At 40.2% G+C, this 11,694-nt stretch overlaps 1 protein-coding gene and 1 pseudogene across 1 annotated transcript in view; one reads left to right on the top strand and one right to left on the bottom strand.

Moving 5' to 3' along the window:
- Window positions 1–10,469, top strand: part of RIN3 (Ras and Rab interactor 3) — a 177,943-nt gene extending 167,474 nt beyond the window's left edge. Inside the window, exons 9-10 of the mRNA XM_044659998.1 lie at window positions 6,813–6,976; window positions 9,082–10,469. Coding sequence (XP_044515933.1) covers window positions 6,813–6,976; window positions 9,082–9,390 — 473 coding nt within the window. The 3' untranslated portion in view covers window positions 9,391–10,469. The remainder of the gene's footprint in view (window positions 1–6,812; window positions 6,977–9,081) is intronic.
- Window positions 2,324–4,495, bottom strand: LOC123236608 (annotated as a pseudogene).
- Window positions 10,470–11,694: the final 1,225 nt, after the last annotated feature.

Below are 11,694 nucleotides of genomic sequence, written 5' to 3'. Positions count from 1 at the left end.
GAGAGAGAGAGAGAGAGAGAGAGGAAGGAAGGAAGGAAGGAAGGAAGGAAGGAAGGAAGGAAGGAAGGAAGGAAGGAAGGAAGGGAGAGAGAGAAGGAGAGAAAGAAAGAGGGAGGGAGGAAGGAAAGGGAAGGAAGGAAGGAAGGAAGGAAGAAAGGGAGAGAGAGAGAGAAGGAGAGAAAGAAAGAGAGAGGGAGGGAGGAAGGGAGAGAAAGAAAGAAACTTTTGATCCCTGCCAAATCTGCCATGTTGCTCAGAACCCAGAGATTTTGACATCTCTTCTTTCGCTTTTTGATATCTCAGAAGCAGCTTGATTTAGGGGAAAAAACATCAGAGATCCTAGAGAGAGATCCTGACTCTGATCCCTGATAATTGTGTGATTGTAGGCAAGCCAATTAACCTCTCAGCCTATTCCCTTCAAAGGTCCCTTTCAGAAGAAAACCTCTGTATGATCCTCTTAGCTGGAAACTTGAAAAATTTGAAAAGGTGGAACCTGCCACCTAGTGACCAAAGAGTCAAGTGACCAAAGTGTCATCCAAATGACACATACCTTCAGAAAGTCACAGAATCTCCAAGTGGGAAGAGATCTCAGAGGCCATCTTGTCTGACCCACACCTAATGAAGAATCTCTGTTATAACAGCACTTTTACAAGTGCCCAAAGATTTCCACTGAAGGAGGACACATTAACTCAGCCCATTCTTTTCTTGTGGCTCAGTTGATTCAGTCATGTCCAACTCTTTGTGACCCCATTTGGGGTTTTCTTGACGATAATATTGAAGTTGTTTGTCATTTCCTTCCCTGGCTCATTTTGTATATGAGGAAACTAAAACAAACAGGATTAAGTGACTTGCCAAAAGTGAGTAAGTATCCGAGGCTGGATTTGAACTCAGAAAGAGTCTCCTTGACTCCAGGCTGGGCACTCTACTATGCCACCTAGCACCTATGCCACTCTTCCATAGCTCTATAATTAGCAAGTTTTTTTCTGATATCAGATATAAATAAATCTGTCTCTCCACAGTTTCCGTCCATTGTTTCTAGTTCTTCTGTTTTGAGCCAGGCAGAATAGGTCTAATGCTTCTTCTACATGCATTCAGTAATTCAAAGAAAACTTCATGCTCCCTCTAAATTTTCTCATTTCTAGTTCCTCTGACTCCATCATTCTCAAACTTTTTGATTTGAGATTCCTTTTACACCCTTAAAAATTATTGCACCCTTGCCCCAAAATATTTCATTTTATGTGGGCTGTATCTATCAATGTTTACCATATTCAGAATTAAAACACCTGATGATGAATTTTTTTTTTACTTTATAGACACCCTTCAAGAGTTTTGGGGACATCTGGGCATCTCCAGACACACTTAGAAAACTGTTGCTTTAACCTGTCCTTATGACTTGGTCTCAAGGCCCCTCACCATCCTCAGAGTCCTTGTTTAGATACTTTTCTAGAGAACACTTGGCCACATTTAAAGAATGTCAATGTCATTCTTTAAATGTGGCCAAGTGTTCTCTTATAATCTCCATATCTATGCTGGATTTTAGCCCACATTTCTATTCTGGTCTCTCCAATACCAAGATTATTACTTTGGGGAAAAAAAAAAAAGCTAACACAAGAGCTGAATACTTTTTCTTATTCTATATTATCTATTATCATCTCATGCATCCCAAACTAATCCTAGTTTGTACTCCCCCTTTTCTCCCACTTACCTTGTATCTTAGAATCAATACTATATATTGACTGGGCAATGAGAGTTAAATGACTTCCCTAAAGTCACACAGCTTAGGAAGTATCTGAGACCATATTTGAACCTAGGATCTCCCATCTCCAGGACCAATTCTCTATCCACTGAACCACCTAGCTGCCTCCTCTTTTTTTTTTTTTTTTAAGAAAAATAAATAAAGAACTGAACTGGATTTTTTATAGTTAGAATTTGTAAGCACCAAAATTGAGGTACTTATTTCAATTTGTCATCTACTTTTTCTTGCTTCTTCATTAACCTTCCCCCTCTTAGAATTGGGTAAATCAAACCAAAAAATAAACAAGAAAAAAAGTATAGAAGTGAATAGAATTTTGGAAAAGTTAGACTTGATAGACTCCTGGAGAAAACTGAATGGGAATAGAAAGAAATATACCTTTTCTCAGCAGTTTGGGGCACCTTCACAAAAACTGATTATATAATAGGACATAAAAGCCTCAATACCAATGTATTGAGCAATGTATAAAAGCAGAAATATTAAATACATCCTTTTCAGACCCTAATGCTATCAAAATTACACTGAACAAAAAGTCTGGGGGGAAAAAAGACTTTTTCTGACTGGTTGATTTTATATTCCCCAAGCTATCCAGTACTTGACAATAACTAGTGCTTCATCTTCTAAAGTTGAATCTAGATAATCTTCTTCCTGTTCTGGAATGTCATCTAAGATTTCATTTACTGCCTCTGTTTCCATACCTCTTGAGGCACTAGAAGTACCAACAGAATTTGAAGGGAATTTTGTAGGTGAAGTTGAAGAAGAATCTTGCCCTGTAAGTCAGGGACAAGCATTCCTCCATTAAGAGCAAGTGTCTAAGCAGCCAACTGAATGTTTTCTCTAAATTCTAAGAGTTGTCTTGGTTATCTCAGCTTCAAAACTCATATATACTGTACCAACTTACCAATACGTTGAGAAACGTGTGCCTAATTGTTGTTAGTCTGCATCATTTAACCACTGCATCTGAGGATTACTAAAAAGAATTTTGGTAGTGTGAGCTGAGTAGTTCATTCCTTTATGTTCTCCAATCATCTTTTTCTCTTTTCTTTTTTTCCTTTTTATTTATTTGGGCAATTTCCTCTCTAGCTGGTAATATGAGATGCCCATCACAAACCCTAAAGCCCAGCAGTAAATCCCAAATTGTGAACTTTTAGAGGATCTATAGGCAGCTTTTCCTGGAGGTGCTATACCTTATGAAGATATTCAGAAGCCTCCTCCCCATTACTACCATAATAGTGTCTTATTTCTTGAAGCAACTAAAGTCTTAAAAATACCACTTTCTCTCACCCATAATTTCCTTTTATATAGATTACTCTTTGATGATTTTCTCCATAGCAGTTTTTAAAGCATTTGGGGGCCATATTTAGCTTTCTTTCTGTACCATCAAAGCATTCCATCTGTCCCAGATGGCAATAACCCCACTCTGTACCCAACTAAAGCACTGCATATTTTTATTCTATATCCAACAGTTCTGAGAGGACTAGTACCTCTGGTGTGAGGGCTTATGGAGCACTGTTCAAGCTGCTTATTCATCTTTGGTGTCCCCCTTACATCCATTCTCACTGGTGGCTCTAGGGAGCTGTAGCATGCGCAGCAGCCACATCCCAGTAAGACCATCTTGGCAGGCAGGGTAAACCAGGTTGAGAGGAACCAATAGTAGACCTCATATCCAATGGTGAGTTAGGGAATGTCTGCCCCAGGGAGGTAAAGACGTCACCTGGCAGAATAATGAGAGCACTTTGTTCCAACAGCCAAGAAGGATGGCTGAAGTAGGCACTATAGAGCACTTAAAGTTTGGTCCAACATCAGACACCAAGGTCTCCCACTGCATCCTGGGCCACTGCCAGTCATTCTGATTTTGTCTTGCTATCAGACTTTGATGACTCTAGAAAAGAAAGTGAGACTGATGGCTTTATGCAATTCTGTATCACTTAAATTCAATTTGCTTGCAAGTCAAGCCATCATCCATGTTGCCATTAGTCCTCTTCTAAAATGTTGGATGAACAACACAACAAGGGCAGCAACATTTCCAGAAGTATCTGTCAGCATCCAGAAGACAGTGTAATGCCATTCTTATTCTTTCCTTTTCAGAAATACATGGCCTTTTTCATGATATCCCAAAGCTAACACAATGGAGTTGTTTCAAGATCTCGGCTCTCTGGGTCATTATTTCTCAGCTTCTCTTTCTTCTCTGTGTCCTCTTTTCTTTTCTTTACTTTTCTTTGTTTGTTTGTTTGTTTGCCAACTTCATTTTACTCTAGTCTTTCCTGAAAATTTCTTCAAGTGTCTTCTGACCCATAACTCTCACACTGGGTGTATCCCCTTGCTCTTCCTAACCGAAGCTACTTCTTATTTATAACTATTTTAATGTAGTTTTTCTTGAAATCCAAAGATTTAAGCTATTTGTAATCTTAGCTCTTTATAGCTGATATATTATAGTTTGATTTCCAACAAGCTTTTCTTATCTTAGCCTTGGAGACAAGATTACTTCAATTGTAGCAACATCTCTGGTTTAAATTTTCTCATTTTCTGTTCCAGGTTCAATTGCTTTAGACCATATTTCTTCCATTACATTTTCTTTTTCATTTTCACAATATCTTAGCTGGTATTGAATATTTCTTTGCAATTTCCTTCAATACTAAAATAGCTTCTTTGTTCTCAGTTGTTCATAAAGGTTTCCAAAGTTGAATTTTGATCCCTTAAGAAGTGGGTCCATTTTATTTAGAGATATTCCTTTTGTGCCATCCTTCCTCCTAGAGGCTTTTACACTGTAGTAGGGCCCATGCCTCCACTCCCCAATACCTAGGGGGAAGGGGTAGGGGTAGGGATCCAGAATCCAGGGAATTATCCAAGGAATGAGGTAGAGTGTACTCATGGGGCTCAGCTGGAGCCAACCACGGGGCAGGCTGGGTTGACTGAAGCCAAGAAGGCAGGTCTCTGGTCCCTTAGCTCAGCTTAGCCCAGCCCAGTCAGGGTTCACTTTACTCACCTAAAGTACATTTTTTTCAAGTTTAATCTGTATTATTAACCTTTACTCCATCACATTCTAAATTCTAGACAATCAACAAAACAATAAAGCTCTGACTTATAGCATTTGTCAATTTCTAGGGTATAAATGCCCACACTAAATATCTAATTAACAATAGGGCTTTCTAGACTCCCTACCAGCTGACTACACCCCCCTTGTGTGCCTATATGTCCCACCAATACCCAAAACTTTGGACAAAACCAAGTTAAATATGGGAGGAAAAGAAGAGAAGGGATGGAGAGGAAGTGGGAAAGATGGAGGAGGAGAGGAATAACTTCCTGTTTTACATGAATGGGATACATAAGGAAAAGATTATACAAACAGAGCAAAGGTAGAAGGAAGAGACATCTCAAAACCTCAATTTTATCTGTCCCAGGAAAAAAAAACAGGTTGAACCCACATGTACACACATACACAGAGAATTTGTTGTCAAAATACATTAAATTCAAGAAACTGTCAAGAACAGGGAAAAGGGGTGTGTTGGAGGGAAGGGGAATAAGAGGGAAAATAGAGTACTATGGGAAATAGCCATAAGCAAAATAAATTTCAGTTTCATAGGATTGATCATAAAGGGGGAATAAAAAAAATCATGTAAACCCAGGAGATCAATGTCTAGGCTTAATGAAGAGTGAAATCTAAAAAAGTAGGAACAAGAGTACTTCAATTATAGAATACTAGGTCTTATTTTTTAAATAAGATTCTTTCTCTTTCCCTACTCCTTTGTTCTTTGTTAAGAGGGCAACATGAGTGAAAGAGAAAAGAAGCAGAGCTTGCAATGAATGGAAACTCATAATGAACAACCATAACAATGAATGGAATGAATTTGTACATAAAAGGGAAGAGGGTAGAAAAATAGATCGAGTAGAATTCAATAATGTTATTTATAAGAAATACACTTGGATTATAAAGATTACTAACTTAAATAAAGTAGCTAGATATAAAAATCATTACTTTTTCTGCACATTTCTAGCAAAATCTAATAAGAAATATCAAAATGATGAAAAAATGTATAAAATGTTTGGTAGTCCAGATACACAAGAATTATATTAACCTAAATACAAAACATTAATTAGAGAAATAAAAGCAGACTTAAATATTTGGAGAGTTCTTATTTGCTCAGGTTTGGACATTGCCTATAATAATTATAATACTGTCTGAATTAGTTCAAATTAAAACAAATGCTATACCAACCAAATACCTATGTCAAGTACTTTGTATGTTTTGAATACACACATATCTATTCTACATATTCTTACATATGTATATGTTGTAACTTCCTTGAGAGAAGGAATTGTTTTATTTTTTTATTCATATCACTGCTGCCTAGCATAGTTCCTAGCACATTGTACATACTTATTAAATGATTGATTTAGACACATTGTTTAGCCAACCCCCTCAAAGAAATCCTACCCATATCTTCAAGCCCAACTCATATTCTACTTCCTCTAAAAAAACTTTCCATGAATCCCCATCTGTAATATCATTTCCTCTTCAATCTCATGTATCCATTTATTTTGTAACTTTAATTCAGTTTTGATATAAGGTGGTATATTATAGTTTTCCATTTGTGTTGTGTGCCTTTTGTAGATAGTTTTTATATAAACTTTACACTTCTACCTGCATCTAGCCCAGTGCTCTGCACATAGCAGGCACCTAATAAATATTTATTGAATTGAATTAAATAGGAAACTACTTGATCCTTACCACAGTCCTAAAGGGTAGGTTAGTCAAATATCATTTCTCCCATTTTATAGATGAGGATACTCAGACTCAGAGAACTAGAGTGATTTGCTCAAGGCCAAACAATGAGGCAGTGGCAGAGCCAAGACTCTGGATTCCAGGTCCCACAGTCTACAAAAATAATTCTCTGCCCTCCCCTCAACCTTGAGCACATCTGCAGAGCTACATGGTAATATTCCTGGAGAACTGGGTCTTGGGTCTTCTCATCAAGTCCCAGGAACTGTATCCTTGTTTCCTTCTTCCCTACCCACCCACTAACAACTGTTTATTAATGAGTTCCTCTTGTTCTGGTAGGTTCCTATTATCTCACCACGACCTACGGGGCCCTGGAACATATCAAGAACTACGACAAGATCACTGTCACTAGGCAGCTCAGTGTGGAGGTCCAGGATTCCATCCACCGCTGGGAACGCCGCCGGACCCTCAACAAGGCCCGAGCCTCTCGCTCATCTGTGCAGGTGAATGGTCTAGCAGGGTAGCTTCAGGTGACAGCCCATGCAGTGCTCGTGGGCATAATGGTTGGAGTCATCTATTTGATTCGAGAAAGATTTCCTATCCTGACCCACAGGATATCTGCAATGAATGAACAAGAAAAGGTCCATTTCCCCCAATCATCCTAGACATAGCTAGGCCAGTTAAAGGCTGAGGGACTTGAGTAGATACCTAAAGGATTTGCCCTAGTGATCATGGCTATCTAAGAAAGGTAAGTTCGGTCTTTGAGAAGTGGAGTGGAAAGTATAGTCCCTAAGGTGATGCAATTCTATAAATACTGCAGAAGGTTAGCACAGTCAGGGAGGCAGGGCAGCAAAACTGTAGGTTATGAAGGCAGTAACTACTGCCAGTAATCTTACTGAAGCTGTTTATTTCCCACTCAGAGGCAATGTATAAAAAAAGTTTATTTCTCACTCAATGTATAAAAAAAGTTTTTCTCACTCAAAGGCAACGCATAAAAGTAGGAAAAGCTTAAGATTTCTGGATTGATATTCCTTAAACTGACCTTTATTCTTTGACTGTACAGTTGAATGAATTGATAGGAAGGAAAGCAAAGGAGGCAAGTGTGAGACTGCTTTGGGGGGTTCTAGACAGATCAGTTATTTAAGTGATATCAGAATATCTCAGTTCAACTCTTGCTCCTGTCAGTTATTACTTGCTATGTAACAATACCAATTTCAGTTAGTAGTGGAGCTAAAATTGAGCCCTGGTCTTCTGTGTCCAGTTCCAATGCCCTTCTCATTACACCCAAGTTTTCCCCTAAAAGATACTTCCTAGCTCTGTGATCCTAGACAAATTGCCCAACCCCCATTGCCTAACCCTGACCGCTTTTCTACCTTGAAACTAATCAATACATGGTAGTGATTCTAAGATGGGAGATAATAAGTTCTTGTTTTTTAAGTTCACCCTATGCAAGACAATGTATCATTGATGGTGAACCTTTTAGAGACCATGTGCCATGCCCTGCCTCCTAGAGATGAAGTGCTATGCCCCACCCCACCTCTTACTCCAGACAGGGAGGAAGCATTCCCATTGAGCTGCTGGGCAGAGGGGCAGGGAAGTGAAAAAATATCCTCAGCACGGTAGAGAATGGGAAGGGAGCAGCTTCCCCAAGTCCCTCCGCCTTTCCAGGAATGTACTCTGGCAGGCAATAGCTTGTGTGCCCTTTGGGGCACAAGTGCCAGAGGTTTGCCATCACGGTACTAGATGCTGAGAAGAATCAAAGATTAAATAAGGCCTCTTCTCTGACCTCGAGGATCTTAAAATCTAGTGGAAGAGATAGCACATGCACAGAAAACACATATTACTCAAGAAAAATAAAAGTGCTATACAGTAACTATAGCTCACATTTCAGAAGCACTTGATAAAATATTTATAAAATGTACTCTGTGAGGAAGATAATATAAAATGTGCATTTTAAGATGGTTCTAAGTCCTGGGAAACTACATCTCTCAGGACTCTCTACCATAACTTCCTAGCCACATCCTACTTCCTTTGTGGGAGATGTCTGAGGAAAGTAGAAGAAGACAGAGCGAAAGTTTTGGGCGCCTTTTTCCCCCAGAGTGCCTTCTCCCCTCCCCCCGCCCCCCAGGATGGAGGAGCACTTCTGGAGGGCCTAATTTCCCTAGTTTTCCCTAACCCTTCTTTGCTACCTAAATAAAACCCAGTTAAATACCCCCAGAGACTACCCCGACTTTTTTCTACCTCAAGATCTTAGCCAACCCTCCGAAGGGCTCAGGTCAGTTCCCCACTGGGGCTGGGGGCTACCCTGGCTACCTTCATTCCCTTCCTCCAGCTTCCCTACCTTTTATTCCCTTCCTTTCTCCCATCCTCCTTCCTCCCTTCTTTCAAAGTATTATTAGCCCCTTAGCAAACAGACTTGCCCAGAGTCGTACAACTAGTAAGTATCTGAGGCCAGATTTGAAGTCTGTCTTTTTTTTATTCCAGACCCCACACAGTGCCACCTAGTGGCCCAAAGTACTGTAGAAATGCTTGTTTTTATTTGTTTTTTTTTTTTTTCTCCTTTCCTCCCATACTGGCCAACATACTAACCTTGAGATTTTTTTTTCAGGACTTCATCTGCATCTCCTTCCTGGAGCCTGACAACCAAGCACGGACGTTGGCATCAAAGTCGGACACATTGGCCGAGCAGCTAAGAGCCCAGTGTGCTGAGAAGTTTGAAGTGGATCAGCCCCAAGACTATAGACTCTTTGTTCTGGTGGATGGCAAGTGCTTCCAACTGGCGGATGATTCACTTCCCCACCACCTCAAAGCCTACCTACTGAAGAGCGAGCCCAAGAGAGATTTCCATTTTATTTATAAAGCAGCAAACAGAGGAGAGACCCAGACCCCCATTGTAAAGGAACCAAACTTCCTCTAAGAGTAAGGTTGTCCTTGCAGTTCTACGTGAAGAAGAAGCAGAGGTATATGTGTGTGAAGTGTTTACAGAGCTGGTAGATTCAAGTCTGAGATTTGGATCTCACTAAGATGCAGTATTTCCCCAACATCCTTGCTCCTACTATTAGAAGAAAACCATTGTGGACCAACCAGGGCAATAGCGTGTATGTATACACACGTGCGTGCACACACGCACACACACAGAGCCTTTAGGGCTTAGAATCATAGACTCTTTCTCATGATACATTAAACGCATCTGGCCCAGCCTCCCTCATTTTAAAAATGAATTTCCCATAGGAGGGAAATTACTTTTCTCAGTAGGGTCACACAGCGAGTGAGAAGTAAAGCTGGAATTTTTCAAACTTAGGTCTCGTGTTTCCAAACCTCCTAAAGCTCTCTGAGAGCCTCAACCTTTTCCAGGAAAAAGTTCATTGAAGAAATGACTCCTAAATTATAATAGGCCTAGAACTGCCCAACCTTGGAGGAAGGCAGGAAGAGGAGGCAGGGGATCATACTTCTGGGGGCCCTGTGATGGCAGTCAGCCAGGTCCATCTTCAAGACCAACAAGGCAATGGCAGTTGGCCAGGTGTGAATTCCTGTCCTGGGCCATCCATGAATCACCCCTCTTGAAGTAAAGCCCCTATGGAAGTGCTCATGTCCCAGAGGTGGGCTAGCACACCACATGTCCTAAGCAGTGTGAAGGGATATGTTTAAGAAATCTTTCTTGCACTGTAGCAGGCTTTAGGAGAAGCTCAGGACCTTCATGGGAGAGAGAAGGGAGACTTTGCCACCATCACTTCAGCTGGACACCTCAGGGGCTAAGCCAGAACCAGAGGAAGGGGTGGTCCCGTTGCCTTTGACTCCACTATCCTCAGAATGTTTATCTCATCACAATGAAGAATGGAGCCCCCCAATTATCCATTTCAATTGATTGGAAAACTGACAGGAACTTTTCCTCTTGTTGACACAAATTAACAAGGGATGTAGCGACCCAGTGATTAGGGGGCACTGTATAAGTGTAAAGTACTTTGGAGAATTTAATAAACGTAATCTTGAAACCAATATCCTCTGGCCTGAACATTGAGGATTCAAGATATAGGGACAAGATTTCCTGAATTAATTGTGAACTATGGAAAGGAAGCACCAGACCTCTTTGCTTTAGTGCTTTTAATCCCTTCCTGGTAGTATTCATGTTTTCTGTTTCAAGCTGTAAAGCTAGAAAGCTGCTCCTATTTGGTGGTCTCTTCTCTCACATTCCCTAACAAGCCTTGAGTTGGTTGGGATCCCAAATTGTTCCCATCTCCAGGAATCAGGATCATCTTAACTACTCCTAGAAACCAGGAAGTCATGTATCTGCCAGCCCCCAGACAAAGATACAAGATAAACTGTTCCTTTAAATCTTTTAACAGCTAATGAAGAGCATCAATCGGTCAATAAGTGCCAAGGACAGCACTAGGCACTGGAGATACAAAGACAAAAGTTTAAATAGTTCCTGACCTCCAGAAGTTGAGTCTAACAAGTTAGGGATCACTTGATCAATAAATATATATTAATGCCCTCCACCACTACCACTTACTAGACCTGGACTCAGGAGGACAAAAGAGTTCAAATATGTTCTCTGATATTTACTAGCTATATGGTCCTAAGCCAATTACATCACTTCTGTCAGCCTCAGTTTCCTCCTCTGAAAAATAGAGATAACACCTTCCCTGACCTCAACAAGTTTAAGAGTCTAACATGCTAGGGGTCGATTGATCAATACATATATATTTAATGTCCACCACCACCACCACTTATGAGACCTGGGCTCAGGAGGACAAAAGAGTTCAAATATGGTCTCTGACAATTATTAACTATGAGGTCCTAAGCCAATCGTCACTTCTGTCTGCCTCAGTTTCCTCCTCTGAAAAATAGAGATGCTAACACTTACCTTTCAGGGTTGTTGTTGAGATCAAATGAGCATTTTAATCAAATGCTTTGCAAGCCTTAAAGCTCTATGCAAATGTTAGCTATCATTATTATCATCGTGCTATGAGCTAGACAGAAATGAACGTTTTTCTCAAGGAGTTTACATTCTATAAAAAGAAATAACACGAAGGATTGAGGAACACCACCCCCAGCACTCCCCACCAGTCTCAGCTGACGTTATAGGGTGTAAAGAGCAATTAATAAAAAAAAAATGGGAAGAGTAAGGTTTTACATCTTACATCCTAAATGATGTTGTTCAATCATGTCTGATTCTGAAACCCCATTTGGGGTTTTCTTGGCAGAGATACTAAAGTGCTTT

The sequence above is a fragment of the Gracilinanus agilis genome, chromosome 2, assembly GCF_016433145.1.
Source record: "Gracilinanus agilis isolate LMUSP501 chromosome 2, AgileGrace, whole genome shotgun sequence".
NCBI lineage: Eukaryota > Metazoa > Chordata > Mammalia > Didelphimorphia > Didelphidae > Gracilinanus > Gracilinanus agilis.
This window is presented reverse-complemented; position numbering and strand designations above follow the sequence as displayed.